The sequence below is a fragment of the Pseudorasbora parva genome, chromosome 1 (genome assembly GCF_024679245.1).
Source record: "Pseudorasbora parva isolate DD20220531a chromosome 1, ASM2467924v1, whole genome shotgun sequence".
Taxonomy (NCBI): Eukaryota; Metazoa; Chordata; class Actinopteri; order Cypriniformes; family Gobionidae; genus Pseudorasbora; species Pseudorasbora parva.
In genome coordinates, this window is record NC_090172.1 from 43,604,296 (window position 1) to 43,627,657 (window position 23,362).

Sequence of the window (23,362 nt, forward strand, 5' to 3'; positions counted from 1 at the left end):
TGAATCTCTGAATGTTTTAAAAACGCTGTACCCAATGTTTAGATCTGTTGGGGTATTAATGCAAATTAGCACATCTGTAGACAAGGCAAGGCAGTTTTATTTGTATAGCACATTTCATACACAATGGCAATTCAAAGTGCTTTCCATAGAAATTAATTAAAATAGTGATAACATATGCATAAGAAATAAGAATACCATGTGTAAAAAAATAAAATAAAAACAAGGACAATTAATATGGTTGTAAAGAGAAAATAATAATAATACAATTAAAATATAATGGTGAGAAACAGATCCCTATCTGCCTTCCAGGCATCCCTAAATTCTGGTTCCCCTGTCTGAGATGGAAGAGATTGAGCAGGTTCACAATGTCTCCTGGACCTTACAAGTCGGTCCAAGATGGCCTCCTGTAGGGGACGTTACCGATGCCCCGCAGGGCCTCCCCTTTCTTGAGTCCGCTTCTTTACACTCTCTGCTACCACAAGCAGAAAAAAGCGAAGCACACTGCTCTCCTTTTCCAATCTCTTCCAGTTAGACAGCCCTAACCAAAAATAATAATCAACCGATGCATAAGAAATAGAAATATACAGTTGCAAAGAGAATTAAAAAGAATAAAATGATGATATATACACTCACCTAAAGGATTATTAGAACACCATACGAATACTGTGTTTGATCCCCTTTCGCCTTCAGAACTGCCTTAATTCTACGTAGCCTTGATCAACAAGCTGCTGAAAGCATTCTTTAGAAATGTTGGCCCATATTGATAGGAGAGCATGTGGGATGCACATCTAGGGCACAAATCTCCCGTTCCACCACATCCCAAAGATGCTCTATTGGGTTAAGATCTGGTGACTGTGGTGGCCATTTTAGTATAGTAACGAGTGGTTATTTCAGTCAAAGTTGCTCTTCTATCAGCTTGAATCAGTTGGCATATTCTCCTCTAACCTCGAGCATCAACAAGGCATTTTCTCCCACAGGACTGCCGCATACTGGATGCTCTTCCCTTTTCACACCATTCTTTGTAAACCCTAGAAATGGTTGTGTGTGAAAATCCCAGTAACTGAGCAGATTGTGAAATACTTAGACCGGCCCGTCTGGCACCAACAACCATGCCACGCTCAAAACGGCTTAAATCCCCTTTCTTTCCCATTCTGACATTCAGTTTGAAGTTCAGGAGATTGTCTTGACCAGGACCACACCCCTAAATGCATTGAAGCAACTGCCATGTGATTGGCTTATTAGATAATTGCATTAATGATAAATTGAACAGGTGTTCCTAATAATCCTTTAGGGTAGTGTATATATAAAATAACAATAACCAAAGATAAGAACAAAGGTAAACTAAAACAGTTATAAAAGAATAAAAAAATGGTGCATAGATAGGGTGCAATCAGTCGGACATACAGTGGCTCAGTGCTCATTCAGTAAATGCACAGCTGAACAGATGTGTTTTGAGTCTGGATTTGAATGTGGCTACTGTTGGAGCACATCTGATCTGTTCAGGAAGCCGGTTCCAACTACGGCTGGCATAATAGCTAAAGGCAGACTCTCCTTGCTTTGAGTGAACTCTTGGTATTTCTAACTGACTTGATCCTGCTGATCTGAGTGATCTGTTGGGTTTGTATTTAATCAGCATATCTGCGATGTATTGAGGTCCTAGCTCATTGAGTGATTTATAAACAAGTAATAGTACTTTAAAATCGATCCTAAATGTAACTGGAAGCCAGTGTAAAGACCTGAGGACTGGTGTGATATGGTCATATTTTCTGGTTCTGCTCACAATCCTGGCAGCAGTGTTCTGGATGAGCTGCGGCTGTCTTATGGTCTTTTTGGGAAGGCCGGTGAGAAGGCCATTACAATAGTCCACCCTACTGGTGATGAAAGCATGAACCAGTTTCTCTAAGTCTTGCCTGGAGACAAAACATCTAATCCTTGCAATATTTTTCAGATGATAGTATGCTAATTTAGTTATTGCTTTGACATGACTACTGAAACTCAGGTCTGACTCCAAAATCACTCCAAGATTCCTGACTTGATTTTTTGTTATCAGGCCTTTAGCCTCAAGATATGTGCTCACCTTGAGAATTTCATCTTTGTTTCCAAATGTAGTGATTTCGGTTTTGTCTTTGTTTAACTGAAGATAGTTTTGGCACATCCAGTTGTTAACTTCATCAATGCATTTGCACAGGGAGTCAATGGGGCTGTAGTCATTAGGTGATAGTGTTAAGTAGAGCTGGGTGTCGTCAGCATAGCTGTGGTAAGCAATATTGTTCTTTTTCATTATTTGGCTCAGTGGCAGCATATACAGGATAAACAGGAGTGGTGCAAGAATGGACCCTTGTGGGACTCCGCATGTCATGGACGTCCACTCAGACTTATGGTCACCTATACTCACATAATAACCTCTCCCTTCTAAGTATGATCTGAACCATTTGAGGACCATCCCAGAAAGCCCGACCCAGTTTTCCAGCCTGTCTAGAAGTATGGTGTGGTCAACAGTGTCGAATGCAGCACTGAGGTCCAGTTGTACCAGAATTGATGTTTTGCCTGTATCATTATTTAAGCGAATATCATTTATAATCTTTATGAGCGCTGTCGCTGTACTGTGATGTGGATGGAAACCAGATTGAAAATTGTCAAAGAATCCGTTTGAGTTTAAGAATTTGTTTAGTTGATTGAAAACAACTTTTTCAATGATTTTGCCTATGAAGGGGAGATTTGAGATTGGTCTGTAGTTGCTCAGTATGGAGTTATCCAGATTTCTCTTCTTCAGAAGAGGCTTAACTATTGCAGTTTTAAGGGCGGTTGGAAAAGTCCCATAGAGAAGTGAGGAGTTCACCACTTCTAGGAGATCTGCTTCTAAACAGTTAAACACACTTTTGAAAAAAGAAGTGGGGAGTGTGTCAAGGGCGCAGGTTGATTTTTTTTAAGGTGCTGTACCATTTCTTGTAAAATTGTACGGTCAATTGTTTCGAAATTAGACATAGTAACTTTCTGATGTTGTGGTCTGATCTGACTGACCCCAAAGCAACTAGAGGATGTGCTAATACGATTATGCACTGTTTGTCCATGTTAACAAACAATTTAAAAAAACTTGTAATACATTTTTTGTTTGTCTTGATATAAGTAATCAATTCAATAATTTTCATGGCGATATCTAAAGGTTAAACGTTTTACCCTATTCATGTGAGAAAAATAATGAATAGGCGTATGAATATGTTATATTTGGGTCTTTTTCTGAAATTTCCCCTAATGGGATTCTTCTGGGCTTTTTTTTTCTTTCTTACTCAGGACATATTGAGGATACAAAATCAGTTGAGTTTGATTCTGTTGCAATTTGTTCACCCTTTTTTCCTAAAACGCCTGGAGTAGTAGGCTATGTGCTTGCTTCAATAAAAATTAATACAGTTATGATGAAGCTAACTAGTTACTAGCTAGCTAGTTATTAGTTATCTAACATTAAAAACATGTTTCTATTTAATAAGAAAGTCATTCGAACCTCAAAGTGTTAACCTGTCACCTCTGACCTTTAACAGCTGTCACAGCTCCTGGTGCAGATGGGATGTGTTGTTGCAGGAACTGATCTGCTATAGGCTACTCCTGACTGGTCGAAATCTCATGCTACTTAGGACAAATGTAATGTACAGAAGTAGCTGCACTGCTTAAATACAAAATTAAAATTTTTGAAGGAAAATATAATTAAAAAGTCACTCTGATGACATCATTTTTTATGTGAAATGTGCATTTTTACCCCCAGTTGTCATAGTATGGGGAAATATTTTGTTTTTTTAAACCTGAAACCAATTTTATTGGATTCCCCGACCCCAAAAATGTACACTTTGACACCAAATTTGTCATTATAGCGATAACAGAAGCAAAGATATGGGCTCTAGAGTATTTTCGGCACATTGTCGGCCATTTTTTAAAAAAAAAACTGTTTATTTTTGATAAAAATTGTGATCTCACTTGTGTCTTAGGATAAATTTATTTGTATGACGCTAAGGTACTTCCATACCAAAGGGGACCTTTGCATCATGACTTGAAGTCAAAAGTCACTTAACCTCCCTACTACAACTATTGTTCGCTCTATTACAACTACAAATTAGACAAGCATGCCACGTGTATTGCAGCAAATCAGCTTTCGTGTTATTGGCACGATCCTCTTTCTGATCGTACCCCACAGACGCATAAAACGGATTTTATTCTTCAGCTGAGTCTGACGGTTCTTGCAGTTCCGTGAACGCGAAGGCGAATCTTTCTCACCATCTTGCTTAATGACCAAATAAAAGTATAATATACCCGATTGCACTAAAAGAGTTAATAACAGTGATGTAAACTCCGAACTCCGATGTCAGGCTGTGTGTGTTTGCTGCCTGTCAGCGCTCGCGCGAGTGTATTGAATGTGTTATTTCTTGGCTCATTACTCTAAGGTTACTCTTGAACGATCAAATATACACATTATGCATATGTCTATATCCTGATTTGAGTTAAAAAGTTTGGGACGTGTCAGTAAGTACTGGATCTGCGCATTAGAAAGCTCTCGAATTGAAAGCTAATAGCTTAACAACAACACAAACGGGGGAAACAGCACTTACACTTAAAGGAACACTCCAACTGTTTTAGAAATAGGGCTTATTCAACTTTGGTACTTTGCTACATTTAGATATGTGGGGAAATGCATTTTAAGCTAAGCTAGCGGCGACCCTGCTAAACTAAAACAATGCATGCACTGAGCCATGCATTTGCCCACATATCTAAATGTCTAAGTTGAATAAACCCTATTTCTAAAAACGGTGTGTGTTCCTCTTTGTAGATATGCATCTATATGTTGTATTTATTTGTCCTATTGTCATTTGTTTATAAGTATACATTTTATCACTGACCGATTACTTGATTACGTAATCACTTGAAAACGTTTTACTTATATTAAGCAATTATTGCTGTGGTTTACTTTTAAGATGTTGGTTCCCACCCCAAGCGATCGTGTTATTAAAGATAGATAGTGCACTACTGGACCAGTCTTTTTTGATAATAACAAAACAAGATTCATGCATTTTGTCAGTTTTATTGCCATGTGTGACTATTGTGCATCTAACATAATAATATGGTTAATGTTGCATCCTAATTATTTTAAAAAAATAAAAATGTTTGCAAATCTATGGAAGTGACCACCACAAAATAAAAACAAATTTTTGTCAATTTATATATATATATATATATATATATATATATATATATATATATATATATATATATATATGCGCTAATCCTGGTGGGATTGAGCTATGAATAATAAGTTTACTAATACTTTGTTCAATTTAAATAAATTAAATAATATAATTTTAAGTAGCCTAATTGAGTGATTCTGCATTTCCTATGCATGTTTTTTTATTGCGCGATATAGGTCTTAAATTTTATTCATAATGGTCTTAAAAAGGTCTTGAAAAGTCTTAAATTTGACTTGGTGAAACCTGCAGATACCCTGAAAACGCTGAGTTTTTATTCAGTCCTGACCTGAGTTCTGCTAGCTCTGGGGAGTTCTGTAAGTAAGAGATTCATTATTTATTGTAGACAAATTTACTGATTTTGATGGAATGGAATGCTGTAAGATCGCAAACTGAGATAAGTGACAGCTTGATTGTGATTGTAAAGTGAGCGTTCTTTCATGCTTTTGAGGTTATATAGCTATAATCCATTAAATAAAAGTATTGTTTATGCTGCTAAGAGGAACGACGCCAAATTACACACTGCTAAGTTTTGGAAGTGACGTCTACATATAAATGCGTGTTTCACTCTCAAGATTGCAATTGACAGTGATAACTAACATGGGACAAAATATGGCATGTCAAAATAGTTACGTGATGTAAACAGAATCATAGATTAAAAAAAATAAACATTCATATCAATATAGTGATTTGATTCTTAATTATCTCACAGTAAAATTAAAATGTTTTAGTAAACTTGAAACTAAAGTTCAGGTAAATGTTTAATTTTCCATCTGATTAGTAAAATAAATATATGACTCTGCAAATCAATTAAAATAAAAAATTGTGATTTTAATTTTATTATAATTTTAATTTTTTTATTATAGCATGTTGTTCATTTTGACAATGGCAAGCAATATACAGAGGGATGCATGGTCAACAACAATGCGCATAGTTCTGAACTACTGTCTTCATATATCTTATTCTTAATCATAGTATAGTTTGTTTCTATTAATATCGAAGGCTATATACTTAATATGTAGTTCTGTTTAACACATTTTGTATCGAGGGTCCCCACTCCATGTCTCTATCGCCTAAGGGATCCTTGCCCTGAAAAACATTGAAGACCCCTGGTTTAAAATATTGCAATCTTTATTCAAACACCACCACAATCTTATTTTCTAAATTACAACAATTCTGCCATGTCACAAGCGTCAACGGAACGTGAGCAGTGCATCATTTTCTGAAAGCCCATGTTAATGAATGATAGAGTTGGCCGTCACGCTTCCAATATCAATGTTCTTATTCATCTATATGGGCAGCGAAAACACGCTGCTTTTTCTTCTTCAGAATCATGCGAGATTCGCACACTCCATTTTAAACAAAGTTGTGATTCCAAATTTATCCAGAATCGTGCAGCTCTATGCATTACTAATTGTCACAATTCAAGTATTCTTCTGGAGGTTCTGGTATCGTTACAATATAAGCTTTGTGTCGTCCTCCATATAATTTAGATCCAGTTTTGGTCTTTGACTGGAGCTGATCAGTTTTGTGCGCTCTGTGTGACCCAAATGGTGGATTCTTATAATAATAAAAATTATTTAAAGCTGCCTCTGCTTAGATTCCTGTAGCTCAAAAAGTAGAGCATTGCACTAGGAACACTTTTCTTAGATTTTAGTTAGATTTTGTTTCTATTGAAAATCACACCTGTTAATAGATAAGGTTTCAAATATGGTTATAAACGGCTATTTTTTATTTGCGAGAACAGGATTTACAGGCTGCATAAGAGAAAAATTCAGCAGTCTTAAAACAGAACCAAAAATAAGTAATTTGAAAGAATCTTTGCAGTTGATTTGTGCATGTCATGGTCTTCAAATAAGTGTTGAAATACCTGTGATGTGATTTTGAAAGGTAATGGCATCAGCTCTTGACGGAGGGCTTGCATTTCATATGTTCCTGCACACAAGCCCCTCCCCTTTCCACCATGCACAAACTCTTCCCCTCCCTTCACACTGTTTACACCAGGGAGCTCAGGCTTTGAGGAGTGGCCCTCTTCTAGATTCTAGCTCAAACTAAATAGCTCTCATGTTCAAAATTTCTCTCTTTTTCCTAAATTTATTCTCTTAAAATACATTTTTATTGATGCATTCTCTTCAAAGCTCTTAGATCATTTGACAGGTCAGGGTGTTTGGTGTTGGTTAACCCTGTTGTTTATCTGTTATTTGCATGATTTTTTTCAGGTTATAGTCTGAAATTTAAAAAAAATTCTGTGGACGACAACAGTCATGGTTCTATGTATATGTGTGAAATGGTATGCTCTGGTATGTTATGAATCTTCTCATAGATTTATAATGCGTGTGCGTGTCTGTGAAGAGCTCTAGCTCTAATGTCAGCTGGCTCTTATTTAAGTTCCAGCCGATCATTCCAGTAGCTTCTAAAGTTGCTGCTCTAATGCCCTGCTGCAGCTCGCTTGATACAACAAACGTCCAAGCCACAAACACAGGTCTGCTCCTGCAGTACATTTGCTCTGTCCCCAATCAGTCCTTCACATTTACCAGTCACATTACTTGCCATTGTTTTCAAATAGTTTTACAGTTATGTTAATGTGGATTTGTCCTCTTTGTGTTGTGCAGGCCACGTTCGGTAGGGAGCCATGGCAGGATGCACTGGGGGCCCAGCTGTTCCCAGAGCCGAGCTCAAGAGGGGCGTGGTCGTCATCGCCTGTCCACTGTCATCCAGCCACTCAGACAGAGCGCTGGAGAGGTGGTGGATCTCACCGTGGATGAGGATGGTAAAGGGACCTTTTCTGTTTATTCACATTTCTGTTCATTCACATGCGGCGATGACATGCAGTCAGTTAGAAAAAATACATGCACTGGCCACTAATTAAAGGAAGTGTATGTAAGATTGTGGCCAAAACTGATACTGCAATCACTTTCAAATTACTAGAGCAGTGTATCCCCTTCCCTCTCCCCCCTGACTCGAGGTTGCCAGATATGCTGCAGGATCCAACAGGAATGTTTGTAGCTGCAGCTGTGGTAATTAGAGCAGATCTGGCAACCCGGATGCTGAAACACTACTGACTTCGTGATTGGTAGATAGGTGGAGGGTGGAGCTTCAGACCAAAACACAACATGTCAACATCAACATCAGTTGAGGGACTGCAACAACAACTTTTAAATGACAATATCCTGGCTGGACTACTGTTGTCAGTGATATTAGTATTTGAAATGAACATGATTTCTTAATGTCTAGTGACATATCAGGGCCATTTTATGATTAACTGAAATGCATTTCTTACATACAGTTCCTTTAAGTATTTGTTCCCATGACTTAATTCATGCCCATGTTTAATAAACTAAATGTCAAAATAGTGGACGAATAATTATCCAGTATAAAAACACCTAATGTTGGCATATAACCATATGGTACTAATGTATTGTCCATTCCTAATTATTCTCCTTTGTGTCTTCTCTGTATCATTCACTCTCTCTCTCTTAGTTTGTGCCACTTCAGTAAAGTTTAAAACTTTAGATGTGGAGGGGCAAGAGTGTATGGATCCATGTGTTTTTCATGATCAATGGCTGCATCCAGCAATGAAAATCACTATCCATTCAGATTATCACCAAAGGCAGTTGAAAGGAGAAAGCAACAGGAACTTAACAGGAATATAATATCTTCTCATTGCAGAACATAAAAAGGTCTTTTAAATGTTGTTCTGGTCATGACCTCTTCTCTTGCTGAAATTCAAACGCGTTATACATGAGCTGGCATTATTTCAAATGTAACCAGTCTGATGAGTATTTGATGAGTATCTTCCTGACTTGCTGGTGTAGTGATGGTCTTCAGGTCTAGAACATAAAGGAGGGAATGAGAGTTAGATCATCCAGTTCAACACTGCGTGGGTTTGGGAAATATTAGATGTCACATCTAATCTACTCATCTTTCACTGTGAGCGGTCTCCCCCCTCTCTCTCTTTGAGCTGTTTCTCTGTGTGTGAGGGGGAGGAGGAAAGAATCTGGTAGATTTCGGGTCGTGTTGTTCATCGCTGTGGATTGCAGCTCAACTGTGTGTTCAGGCTCCGTTCATAATGATTAATCTATGTAGTTTCTACATGCATAGCAGCATAAATAGCCTCTGCAGCTGCACAGCATTTTCTCACTGCCACAGACGGATGGACACCAAAAGCATCCCTTTTATTGTGTGTGTAATTGGGTTTAATTCCAATTTCATTTGCAGGCACAGTAATGAAGTCTGTCGGTTACGCAATCAGCCATTGGTCCCAAAGATTCAGATAGAACTGTTATATGAACCAATTAAACTGCCTTTCTGGATAAGGAAATCAAATCTTTGTAGTGTTATCTCATTAATCTGTGATATGCTCCCAAATCTCAAGGTTTGTCAAAAGGAAAATTCGTTTGCATTGTTTCGTTTGATTTACTGTCACAAAGTGTCTTTTTGTTTGTCTCTTTTTCTCTGGGGGTCTATAGCTGGTAGGGTGGTAAAAGAGCAGGCCGAGATATGATTGCATTTGCATATCTTTTGATGGAGTGAGAAATTAATTTGCAAAGGAAAAGCAGATGGATTACTCGCAATGGAATGTTAATGAGTGACTATTCTCATGGGCCACTTTGTGAATAAAGTCTTTAAGTGTTAAAATGCACACATATGCTGACACTGAGATGTTCTAGAGCTGGAGAAAGTCCATCAAACCCCTTTAAGTTTCTAAAACCCTTTAAAAAAACTTGTAATTATTATTAAAGGTGTACTTAACTTATGGACTGTTGGGTACTATCTCTGTGAAAAATGTTCAAAAGTTTGGAATTACAGATTTTACAATTCTGGCTTATGCATACTGATTATTCAGTTTCTTTCATAATTAAAAAAAAAAAAACACTACATGCAAATTCAGGTACCTCCATGTTATTACACAATATGAAAAAAGCATATACACTACAGTTTCGGGTATTTTAAGAAAGAAATGAATTGTATTCATCAAGGGCACATTAAATTGGTCAAAAGTGACAGTAAAGATATTTATAATGTTACAAAAGATTTCAAATAATGCTTCAAAGATAATGCTTTCAGATATATTTATCAAGAAGACCATTAAACATTGCCATCAGAGGAATAAAATAGCTTGTGACTTTTAAAAAACTTTAAAAAAAAATCTTACCAGCCCTAAACTTTTAAAGGGTGGTGTACATTTGGAGATTTGCTAAAGAGGACATTTAAGAGCATTATTAAATCATACGTGTTTTTAAAGATTTTTAGATGATGACAAAGGTCATCTGAAAAAGAAAAAGAAAAAAGGGAAATAAACATGCAAAATTACATTTTTATTACTGACAAATACCAACAAATAAATGTGTTTGTCTTTATGATGTTCCATCTTCAGATCTTTCAGTCGTGCCAACCACTTCTGACAGCACACACCCACAGCCGGTCAGTTCTTCTTCCTCTTCCCATAATGCCTGTACCTCAGAATCGCCACAGGAGGGTCCTGGTCCCTCCAGTAGCTGCTCAGCGGCCGCCCCTGATAGCACACTGGCTGCTCAGAGCCATGGTGGAATGCCAGGACCCAGCACCACCAACAACACTGCCACCGAAGGTAAATATCAAGACGCTTCTATATAATAAGTGACAGTGTCATTGGTTAATGATATGTTTGTATTGATTTTTAATGATTGTACCCCAATCAGATGACAGCAGAAGAAGCTTGACGGGTGAGAACGGAGGTGTGGCGATGCCTAGGTTACCCTCTTGTTGCCCCCAGCATTCCCCTTGCAGCGGGCCATCTTCAGGGCACCTCTCTCTGGGGCACACCCACTCAGGGTGTCTGCAGGGTGGGGCAACGCAGCAGTCCGGCCCCCCGCAGTCTGCCACTCAGCATCCCCACGGTCACTCGCACCATTTCCACCATCACCACCATGCCACCCCAGTCCCTTCTTCTTTAGCCTTCCCAGAGTCCAGCTGCCCTCTGGAAAGGCCCACTGCCATGCCTGCACCCTGTGGAGGGGTGAGCAGCAGCAACCAGTACCACGACCAGGTACCTTCATACCTGCATGTCAGCTGCTTGAGTACCTTGAATGTCAATTTAGGAAAAAGCTTCTGTAGCAATTGATAACCGATTATTCTAGTTATTATATTCTTGGCTTCTTAGTTAATTGTGTGTGTGCAGATGCATTAAACACTGTTAGCTTCATAAATTGAGGAAAAAAACTAGATGTGGGGTGGGTATCGGGGGGGGTCATAATAACACAATGACTTTGCAAAGCATAATGTCTGTAGAGGTTGTTTTGTCAAAGTTTTTTTCTTTTCTTTTTTTTTTCTTTTTTCATTTTACACATGGTTTGCATTTTGCAGCATATGCTTTTGTTTGGAATTACTTAAGATTCTTTCTTCATGAAATACTAAATCAACTTTCATGTTTTGATGATGAAAAGGAAAATCCAAAGCACCTTTATAAAAAAAAAAATCTGGAGCTAAGCTTTTCCACAGGGGAGTTTGTTTGAGGCCATCCTTTCAGTCTTGTTGAATAATTCACACTGAATTAATTGTCTTGGCTGTTGAATTCTATTATTTACTAGCATAGAGGAGTGTTGTGTGTGCATGAGTATGTTTGAGTAAGTTTGTGTGTGTCAAAAAAGAAAGAAAGTTGTGTATGTACATTTTTAGTTGACGCCATCTCTACGTGTGTTGGGCTGTATCAGTACGTTTAGCATGAAAAGAAGTGCTTCTATGTTAAATGCAAGACTGTGGCCTTTGATTGCATTGGGGCAATGCAGTAATCGCCGTTAGCTAGTCATCAGATATGCACAGACAGGAGGCGCTGAGGAAGCGAGGTGATGTCAGGCATGTTTTATACATCAAAGTGTGTAAAGGATTATATTTGGGGTGAATGCCCTCATTTTAAGAGGAAACATTATACATGTAATTTTTAGCTGGTGACAGTTTTAAAAAAATAGGGACCTGATTTGTGGATTTTTGTGCAAGTATGTGGAAGATATTATTTTGAGAGATGCAGCTCATGTTTAGTGGTACTTGCAATTACTGTTGCTTGTTCTTCAACTAACCCCTTAACCCTATGTATTAAACTTCAGGCAAGTGGTTGAGAGAGGACTGCTGTGAATACAAATCAGCCGCAAAAATGATGAGACTCATCTTGTGATCGAAACTAAATCTAAATGATCTTAACTTTGCATACTTTAAAGGTGTTGTAAGAGATGTTAGTCATTCTGGAGATTCCAAACTTTTTCCACAACCCTGTCCTACAAAGATATTTCGGTACCATTGTTGTAATTAGGTGAAGCAGAAGAGCAGTAGCATGTCAATGTAGTGTTGTCAAAGTTGTGAGAAGCAGCAGGAGCAAGATAAACTGACAACTGCTTATGAAGCTAAATATTATCCTTTTTTTTTAAAACAAGTCACATTGTTGCCTCCTATATATGTAGTGGACATGTAGCGATATTGTTGTGTTGTCGTGTCAGACAGTGATTTGGTTTATGTAAATGTAGATACAAATGCCGCACTGCAACCATTTCAGGTTTTTGCCAGCTATCGTGTATCCTCTAGTGCCATTTTATCATCAGAACAGCTAAAATTGTGGAAAAATATCAGTCTCCTTCAGTCTTGCAAAGACAGCTGCCAGCGCATCCTTATGTTTTCATGTGGTGATAAAACAATGCCCCTGAAACTGAAATGGCATAATATATAGCAAAATAATAATAATAATAACAATTTTTTAACAATAATTTTATTTCATTAATTAACAATAGTTAACGATTTTATCCTGTAATAAAATATACAATGTCAAGTCTGTAGCAGGTTGGCCACATGTTCAGATGTGAAATTCATCTCTTTCCTTGATTTTTTTTGCATGTTCTATTAAAAATCAGTTCTTTATGCCCTAACAAGCCCAAAGCAACACATTTATTTTCTCCATCAGCATCAGCTTATCAGCCAGAAGCTAATGGGACAGATTTTTTTTTTCTAATGTATCACAGTTGTTCCTGGATTAACTGCTGGTTTCCATCTTCCCTCTCTGTTTCAGCAGACTCTGCCGGTGGATCTCAGTAGCAGTGCAGTGCGTAGCAGTGGATCCAGCAGCACAGGGTTCCACGGCACATCTGCCTTCGACCCCTGCTGTCCAGGCTCCGCCTCCCGGCCTCCTGTCTACGTTTCCCAGGCTGCACCTGGACCCAGCCAGCAGACTGTGGCCGACTCATTCAGCTCAACCATAGTGGCCCAGCCGCAGCCCCAACCTACTCAGCTCCCTTCCTGCAGGCACTACATGCATCCCCCCTGTACGCACTTTTACAGTAATATTTTAATCCTATCGATCCAATGTTAAGAGATTCCAATGCTGATTTGGGGGTGAAATGGTTCTGGTGTGGTTCTTATTTGTTCTGCTGTTCATCTCATGTATAACAGTTCTTCTGAAAGCAAACATTTGAGTTATAATTTATATATTTTATTGGACAGTAAAATGTATATGTAATTTAACAATGTGCTGCATTTTGCTGAATCATACAGCTTAATGCTTTTAAAAGGTTTACTTAATGCGTTTTACAATTTTATTTGAAAAATAAAAATGATAGTAGTCTCATAAATAATGGCCAATCACAGTGTTAAAGTTTTGATTGTATCAACTGCAAATAATCGTATTGTTACTCCAATAATGCCAATGTACCAAAGTATTTACCAAATCAAAAGGAGACCGCAGAACCATGCTACAACTTGGACCTGGGGAAATTCGAACCATTGCTCCCCAAATTTATTGGATGTTCTAAATAGAAGGCAGTAAAATTTGATGTGAGATGATGCCTTTGTGTTCTGTTGTGTGAGTGAGAATGTGAAGATTCTGCGATGCTGGCGCCTGTGCTTTATGGTAATTAGATGAAACACCTGATGTTTAATGTGTTAAGTGCTGCAGGTAGTGTGCCCAGCAGTCCCACTTAATTGCCGATTCTGCTCACAATAGCGTTGTGTGGAATATAAATGAGCGTGGCAGGGCTCCCTGGTGGGCCTGAATTTAGTGGAGTAATTGCCACTCACAGCTCACTGGAGCACCTGTTTGCACATTCTCCTGTTCTCTCCCTCTATATATATTTATCTCCTGTATCTCGCGGTCATTCTTTTTCTTTGTTTTTCTTTAATTTCTCCCTCATTCCCTTCTGTCTGTCAAATCTTTAGCAAACAGTACAACTCATTCACTTCAGGGTAAACGCACTTACCCAGGCCATCGTGAAGTTCATATGAAACTCTTTCAATCCTCCCAATAGTTACATTAATTGTTCTTGATACAGTTTTTAACACCAACATTTATGAAAAGAACCGGAAAGGGAGATTAAGTTCTGCCATTTATACTAACGTTTATGCTTCTTCTCCACCAGATGGTCCTCTGCCACGCCCCCTGCACCACCAGTCCTCCTCCTCTTGTCCTCACTCCCACGGCAATGCTCCTCCCCCTCAACAGCCTCCTCCACAGGGTGATTATGTCATCCCACACCCCGTCCTCCCCTTCCACACCCCCTTGCCTTCTCATGCCCCAGGCCACTCAGTGCCCCCTGCTCCTCCACCCTCCCTGCCTGCCCACCATCTACCAGGCTCCAGTGCCCCTCTGTCTCAGCATCTTCCCCCCGAGCATCAGGCACTGCAACACCTGCCCGTTCTGGGCCCAAACCCTGTCCAGAGGCTCCACCAGCACGATATACTGCAGAGGATGGAGGTTCAGAGACGCAGAATGATGCAGCACCCGACGTGAGTCACTGTGTGATTCCTATTTGTTTTCTGATATTTGTTTTACTTCTTGTTTTTAACTCACGGTACGTAATACAGCTGTATTGTAATGCGCTATGGTTCAAAAATTTGAGGTCAGTAAGAAATTGTTTTCTTTTGCTCCTCTAAGCTGCATTTATTTAAATACAGCAAAAACAATAATATTGTGAAATATTATTTTATTTTAAAATAACTTTTTCCCCCTATTTTACTATATTTTAAAATGTAATTTATTCATGTGATGGAAAAGCTGTATTTTCAGCATCATTAATCCAGCTTCAGTCACATTATCCTTTAGAAATCATTATTGTATGCTTTGGTGCTTAAAAACATTTCTTAATAACATTGTTGAAAACGGATGTGCTGCTTAATATTTTTGTATAAAATTGTAAAAAAAAAAAAAAAAAAAAAATGTAAATCTTAATGTATATACCACTAGTGTATATACCGTTACAGTTAGTGTTTTTTTTTTTCATTCCACCCATCTCTAATCTCAAAGCCTTATTTATTCAAAAGCTTTTATGCCATAAACGCAATAATTTAAAGCTTTCAATAAGGTGCGTTATGTTAATGGCTGTGCTAATGGTGTCCTGTTTTAGTCTTTTTGTGTTACAAATTGTATTTCTCCCTCCTGAAGGCGAGCACATGAGAGACCCCCGCCACATCCCCATAGAATGCATCCTAACTACGGTCACGGACATCACATTCACGTCCCGCAAACTATGTCATCACACCCTCGGCAGGCTGACCAGAGGACCACATGGTAGAGTGCAATTAATGTTTCAAATGATTTGAAGCCATAGGCAACATCCCTTGAGTTTCAATTTTATTTTTACAGTATCAGTTTATGATTACAAAAATAAGGTCTGCGGTTAACATTACTTGAGACTTTTACCTTTTCATTTTATTGCTAGTTCATGTTTGAGATATGAAAGAGGAACTTATATTGTGGAACAAAATAACTGAAAACAGCCTATTTAAAACCCCATTAGATATTCCTGAGGGAATTAATGGTGAATAAGCTTTTCTGGTTGGCCTACAAATTGGCATGGCTGAACATCTCTGTAATACCATGATTAGGACTGCACAATTGGCCTACATTGCTTAAACATTGCTATCGCGATGTGTGTATCCACAATAGTCATGTTGCAGGATGTGCGATATTAAATATTGGTATCGTAGTTGATCCGTATATTCCAAGGACCACAGTTAGAAACACGCATGATTCTAAGCAGCGAGTATTCTTGTAAACCCAGCCGCTTATGGCCTACATGTACATAAACAATTGAAAAAGAAAAGGGGTGCATATCAGCATATTGAACACATGCATTCGGTCTTAAAGCGACAGCAGCTGAATATTCCTGCTGCTGTCAGTGTCATTAAAGTTAATTAAACAACAAAATACAATTTTATAGCTTAACAAAGATTCATTACATCATTTATTACATTTACAGTGAAGACTGTTCAGCGTTATTTTACATTTTATTATCTGATTTCTGTTAGATTTACCTGAAAAATATTAAGCACTGTTTATTTCATTTGTATCTTTTTTTTCTGTTGTATTCTGTATCTCTGTCTTTATTTTTCTGTGCCGATACACACCCCTACAAAATGTATCAAGAAAAATTATTAGAATGATTAATCCTTTTCAAATAGAGATATTTAAGTCATCTGGTGAAATGTTTTTCATATCGTGTGTATACGTTGCAGAGAAACAACATAGCAATGTCATGCATCCCTAACCCTGATCTGTTAGTCGGTTTCAAGCATTATATTGTTCACAGTTTTAGCATGCCGGTTGTTGATGATCTTACTGTTTTAGGGAGCTTGGCATCGAGGCTGGTGTTACTGTAGCTCCCTACCCTTCAGGACACCTGCACCCGCATCTGCCTCACTATCACCCTCCACCCAGACTACACCATTTCCCCATCCAGCTGATGGTGAGTCCCTTCTCCCTCCATCAGCTGAAATGTATGCGTACATTAGCATGAATAAAAAAGCCCTGATTTGCTCTCAGGTATGGCACAGATTAATGGCGGCAGCCCCAAGCCGTGTATCCGCAGCATCTGTTATTTCAGAGTGATTTGTACGGGTGCATGAATTATGCATCGCAAGTTATAATGGAATCTCATTAGACATTTCAAAATGTGAATTTGATATATCTGAAAGACTAAAATTATATTTTAATCATATGGAGTGATGTACGTGCACAGACGTGTAAATAATTTCTAATACCTTTTCACAAATATCGGTGGCCAAATTACGAGAGTTTTTTTTTACTAAAATAGTTGCAGAAGCCTTTCTGTCTGTTTTCCCATTAGGTGCCATCACTAATTTCATGTTTGTTTCCATCAGCACACTGGCTCAATGCCTGAGGTGACATATCCACATATTCGTTACATCTCCTCCAGAATGACCTTTGGCCGCACATATGAGGTAAGATCTGAAACATGGATCGCATATGCATGTGGTATTAAACATATACATTTTATATATACACTTATGTTATAATGATGAATATTTAGTAAATCTTTTAGTTATGAATGACTTTTTCCCAGTTTCTCACTGGTCTTCAAGTGTGTGTGTGTTGTGAAATATCAGGACACAAAATTGTATAATGCCATGTGCATGATATAGGTATTAAAAGGAGAGGGTGAAATATGACATTACCCATGTCCACATTTTTCAAAATGCTTATAAATCATGCAGGATGAGGTTTTTTTGAGAAATTAAAAATGCAGAATGTTTCCTGTGATGGGTAGGTTTAGGGGCAGTGTATGGGGATGGAAAATACAGTTTGTACAGTATAAAAACCATTATGCATATGGAATGTCCTAACATTTCATAAAAACAATCGTGTGTGTGACTGCTGTAGCTTTGCTGTAGAAGAAAAGCCATCTTTGCATGTAAAAGGCTCTGAACGCTTTTTTGGCTCTGATCACTCATAGGCTGTGAGGTTGGAATCATTTTGAACTCCCCCATCCTTAAATAACAACCTCTCTTCACAGCCTGACAGATTTAGACAGATTTACAGATCTAAGATCTGTTTTAAGATCCGTTGATCTACACCGATAAAAAATGATAAAAAATTAAAATAAATAACATTTAAAATAAACTTGCTTCTCAAGGTGGGATTCTTTAATTAGATATGTAGACCATCTGCTGCCACACACAAGGTTCACAAGCTTTCGAATTAGTGGGAATTGGTAATTGTTAGTTTCTTAATCAGTTAACACAAACTTTTATTTTCTACATTTCTCCTCTTTTCTAGCCGCTTCCTAGATTAACTTAGCATTTTATATTATGAATATTGTCAGATCTTTGAAGAATTGCTTTTGTAAGTTTCTTTGGATAAAAGCATCTGCTAAATGCATAAATGTAAATGTTCTGTTGTTTTAACCTCACCATGAATGGACGGGCCAAGGATTCCTCAAAAGCAGTAATGTAACCAGTAGTGTGTTTTAACAGGATCTGCTGCATTTAGAAGAGCGACTGGGGACTGTGAACCGAGGGGCCTCTCAGGGAACCATAGAGAGGTGCACCTACCCACACAAATACAAAAAGGTGAGAACGCTTCCACAAACATTATTGTTTTACGTCAGGTGGTCAAAATAACGTCCCATTTGGTGATAATGGACAGACAATCTGCAAAAAGACTGGAGGATATATTATAGGGGCTTCCTGTTAGAGACGCACACAAAAAAAAACTTAACCAGGAGCCATAATTTCAGAACTTTTGTGTCATCAGATGCATCACAAATCCTCACCCAGTCCTTTTATTGCCAAAAGCTGCATAGTGTAGACATTTGAATTGTCACTGATATGTAGGAAAAGGTTCCATGCAGATGACAGAATGCATTACATTTCTGAATAACAGTAATCTAAAACCCTGCCGCCCTAATACAGAAGGTGGTGGAGAGAGACACTGAGGAACAGTTAGCACCTGAAGCATGGGCATCTGTTGGGAAAAATATGCACTCAACCTCAAACTCGGTGAGAAAAAATGTGAACAAATAGTTTGGGAAAACATGTTTTAGCTCACATATTGTGTAGATGTAAACAGGGGCAGGAATAGTCAAAAATGGCCTATTTGAGGAGCACATTGACAACAAATGTGTGTCTATGTTTATTTAATAAATATGTAATATATATATATATATATATATATATATATATATATATATATATATATATATATATATATATATATATATATATATATAAATAATGTGCATTGTCTGAAGTTTAGGTTTTGTTTCTGCTTGACCTGTTGTTTATGATCAGCACACTGTTCATAACAAAAAAAAAGACTGTTGTTATATGTTTATGTAATATGTTAGGCTGCTCTTTGTTGTCATTTTTTTGTATCGCCAGCATCAACTGCAGCACTTATTATTAAAAGATATCCAAAAAAATCATATAACCTATGTGTATATATTTTGGGGGAAAGAAGAAAGAGCTAATGTGTGTGCTAGTGTTGCTCACCAGTTCATGAGAATTGGAGTGCAGTGATATACTCATAATGGCTATGTTTTTTGTTTTTTTTTCATGCACAGAGAAAGCTGCATGGTAAGCAAGAGGAAGAGGAGGGGGCAGAGGAAGACACGGAAGAGAAATGCACCATCTGTCTGTCTATATTGGAGGAAGGGGAGGATGTCAGGTAAACACTTAGAACACATGTGAATTTGAGATTGTAGTATGGTTCACATGATTCTATATACACACACTCACCTAAAGGATTATTAGGAACACCTTACTAATACTGTGTTTGACCCCCTTTTGTCTTCAGAACTGATTTAATTCTACGTGGCATTGATTCAACAAGGTGCTGAAAGCATTCTTTAGAAATGTTGGCCCATATTGATAGGATAGCATCTTGCAGTTGGTGGAGATTTATTTAGCACATCCAGGGCATGAAGCTCCCGTTCCACCACATCCCAAAGATGCTCTATTGGGTTGAGATCTGGTGACTGTGGGGGCCATTTTTGTACAGTAAACTTATTGTCATGTTAAAGAAACCAATTTGAAATGCTTCGAGCTTTGTGACATGGTGCATTATCCTGCTGGATGTAGCCATCAGAGGTTGGGTACATGGTGGTCATAAAGTGATGGACATGGTCAGAAACCATGCTCAGGTAGGCCGTGACATTTAAAACGATGCCCAAATGGCACTAAGGGGCCTAAAGTCTGCCAAGAAAACATCCCCCACAACCTTACACCACCACCAGCAGCCTGCACAGGGGTAACAAGGCATGATGGATCCATGTTCTCATTCTGTTTACGCCAAATTCTGACACTTACCATCTGAATATCTCAACAGAAATCAAGACTCATCAGATCAGGGAACATTTTTCCAGTCTTTAACTGTCCAATTTTGGTGAGCTTGTGCAAATTGTAGCCTCTTTTTCCTATTTGTATTGGAGATGAGTGGTACCCGTTGGGTTCTTCTGCTGTTGTAGCCCATCCGCCTCTAGGTTGTGTGTGTTGTGGTTTCACAAATGCTTTGCTGCATACCTCGGTTGTAACGAGTGGTTATTTCAGTCAATGTTGCTCTTCTATCAGCTTGAATCAGTCAGCCCATTCTGCTCTGACCTCTAGCATCAACATTTTCGCCCACAGGACTGCCGCATACTGGATGTTTTTCCCTTTTCACACCATTCTTTGTAAACCCTAGAAATGGTTGTTCGTGAAAATCCCAGTAACTGAGCAGATTGTGAAATACTCAGACCGGCCCGTCTGGCACCGACAACCATGTCACACTCAAAATTGCTTAAATCACCTTTCTTTCCATTCTGACATTCAGTTTGGAGTTCAGGAGATTGTCTTGACCAGCACCACACCCCTAAATGCATTGAAGCAACTGCCATGTGATTGGTTGATTAGATAATTGCATTAATGAAAAATTGAACAGGTGTTCCTAATAATCCTTTAAGTGAGTGTATATATATATATATATATATATGCATGCATTTACCCCCCTCTCCCTTTTCACTTTTTTCCCTGTGGATATAGCACAGGTTGCTGTCATGGTGCTAAATTATAAACAAAACATTTTATTTAATTTGTTTAGTTTTGTTCTTTTTACATTTGTGACTACTTGAGGTTCCGTTTAAAATTTGTCCAAAATTTGATCCATTTGGCAGTTGTCATGAATATTTTCTCTATTTATATTCTCTGCTGCCCTCTGGAGCTTGAACATGTGAATTACTGTGTGTTTGTTCTTTATTAAAGTGGTCTATCTTTGAGTTAATATTAAAAGTTTGATTTCATTGTATATTATGTTGACTGTTAAAGTCATCAGATGGTGTTATTTAGCCAGCTTTTCTTTTTCTCTTTGCAGGCGCCTTCCATGTATGCATCTCTTCCATCAACTGTGTGTAGACCAATGGCTCCTCACTAACAAGAAATGCCCTATCTGCAGAGTGGACATCGAAGCTCAGTTATCTTCGGAGAGTTGATGCTATTTTTCTTGCAACCCTTTTGTTGGACATTTATTTGTTGTTTTCCTTTTCGTTTTTGCCAGTAATGCATTCAACCAAAGATGGCATGAAATACCTGCGCAACTATGCGAAAAAAAGAAAAACAACAATCCACAAAAAAAGCATCAAGCCTAGCGTGCCAGCTATCATGTAGTTACAGTACAGCTAGAAAAAAACATCTTCATTAAGGGTTTTGAATTGTATTGTATTTATAAAGGGTTTATGTAGCTTTTGTTTTCATAAGTGTCATTGTATTTTATTTTTGCATGGTTCCTTGCAATGCATTTCTTTGCACATATAATGAAATAGGCCTCATAAGGCCTGAGAACTTGCAGGCGAGGATTGCTGCTCTAGTAAAGAAGCATTTTTACATACCTGATGCCTTGCTTTACTGGAATAGAATGTCAACCTCCATTTTAAAACATTGCAGGACTCAATTTTATGATCAGTATATTGATTAGTTTTATGTTTTAGACAATGTGATCTATCTGAAATAGATTTTTTTAAGTGAATCAAGACATTCCTTAATTAGGAAACAAGATCATGGTTAAGAGATCAGCTGCTGTAACAGTGTTCACCCTCATGCCAATTGACTCTCAACACGGGAACCTGGGCTGGAGTCCATTCCATTTCACTTCAGCTCATTAACAGTGCTAACTTCATTCAGGAAGTTGGTTTAACAAATGCTCCTCGTACATCTAGGTTTAAATTTATATACATTAGATCCTGAACTGATGGATTTGAAATGAATTCAGCTCCAGCCCTGATGAGAACCAACTGCACACTTCACCGCCATTCACACAGTTGTGTTCCATCAGTCCCCCTCTCAGCACCTCAATCTGACGTCACATGTAACGCACTTCACCTAATGTATTTTCAAAGAGAAGAGAAAGAAAAAAAATGAATGTCACCTCTCTGTATTCTGATTGTTGTTTTTTTATAGTATAATGAAGTTGGATTTCTTATTGGGCAATGGAGAAAGTGTCATTTCTCAGAGAAGCTCTATATGTTGACTTGGTTCCATGAGGATTACGGGCCTGAAAAAACAGCCATCGCAAGTGTGAAGTGCTGGGAAACAGATTATTTATTATTTCATCAGGGTCTCCTAACCTGCTTCATTTATCTCTCTCAACAACCTAGAAAGTGAATCTTGTTAGCTGATTATTTTTTTCTCAGATATTATCATTAACATGCATTTGTTCTGCAACTGTGCAGCAAACTGTTTTTCCTTTCTTTTTCTTTTTTCTTTCTTTTTGCTGCTGTGAAATCCTAACACTAATATTAATCTCAACTAGCTAACTTGCATATACTTGCACATGAGAGACAGACGACAGGAGTGTTGTGAGAATGAGAGTGTGCTGAGGCCGTGTATTTCCACTCTGATTGCTGAATTTTCAGGAAAATCTGTAATAATTTTGAATGGAGTGTTGGAATGCAGTACTTAATGGCAGGCGTCCATGCATTCATAGACTTAATGGCCCCAGGAGGATATTCCATGGGATTTATATTAGTTTTAAAATAATGAAATTAATAAAGTTAGGTAACTCTTTTATGTGTCCATTTTTGTGCCTCCTTGAACCCGACACCCTTTTGAAGAATTTAACCATGGGGATTATAGTTTCCATCAATACAGTGGTTATGTTTTTCTTACTAAAATAAATCAGTAAAGTTGGTATTAGGCACTCTTGTCATTACCTCATTACAAATGTCTTGTATAGTGTATGAATTTGTTTCGGATTCTCTTATTTACAGCAGTTAGGCCTAATGGTTAGAGACTTGTTTTCTTGATTCTCAAAACCAGCAGGAAAACGTAGGCGAGATAGTGAATAAACAGCGCTCTCATCTATCCTCAGTACCCACGACTGATGTGCCCTTGAGCAGGAAACCTAACAGTAGGTG

At 38.1% G+C, this 23,362-nt stretch overlaps 1 protein-coding gene across 4 annotated transcripts in view; it reads left to right on the plus strand.

The window, feature by feature from the left end:
* Window positions 1–23,015, plus strand: part of rnf111 (ring finger protein 111) — a 64,860-nt gene extending 41,845 nt beyond the window's left edge. Inside the window, exons 4-15 of one of the 4 annotated variants that reach the window (XM_067441781.1) lie at window positions 7,838–7,995; window positions 10,603–10,815; window positions 10,907–11,253; window positions 13,258–13,510; window positions 14,600–14,966; window positions 15,622–15,747; window positions 16,807–16,924; window positions 17,340–17,420; window positions 18,453–18,548; window positions 18,891–18,977; window positions 19,541–19,644; window positions 21,325–23,015. In XM_067441781.1, the coding sequence (XP_067297882.1) occupies window positions 7,838–7,995; window positions 10,603–10,815; window positions 10,907–11,253; window positions 13,258–13,510; window positions 14,600–14,966; window positions 15,622–15,747; window positions 16,807–16,924; window positions 17,340–17,420; window positions 18,453–18,548; window positions 18,891–18,977; window positions 19,541–19,644; window positions 21,325–21,442 (2,068 nt within the window). In that variant the 3' untranslated portion in view covers window positions 21,443–23,015. The remainder of the gene's footprint in view (window positions 1–7,837; window positions 7,996–10,602; window positions 10,816–10,906; window positions 11,254–13,257; window positions 13,511–14,599; window positions 14,967–15,621; window positions 15,748–16,806; window positions 16,925–17,339; window positions 17,421–18,452; window positions 18,549–18,890; window positions 18,978–19,540; window positions 19,645–21,324) is intronic. The other 3 variants (XM_067441791.1, XM_067441800.1, XM_067441809.1) reach the window with 3 other exon arrangements.
* The last annotated feature ends 347 nt before the right edge of the window (window positions 23,016–23,362 follow it).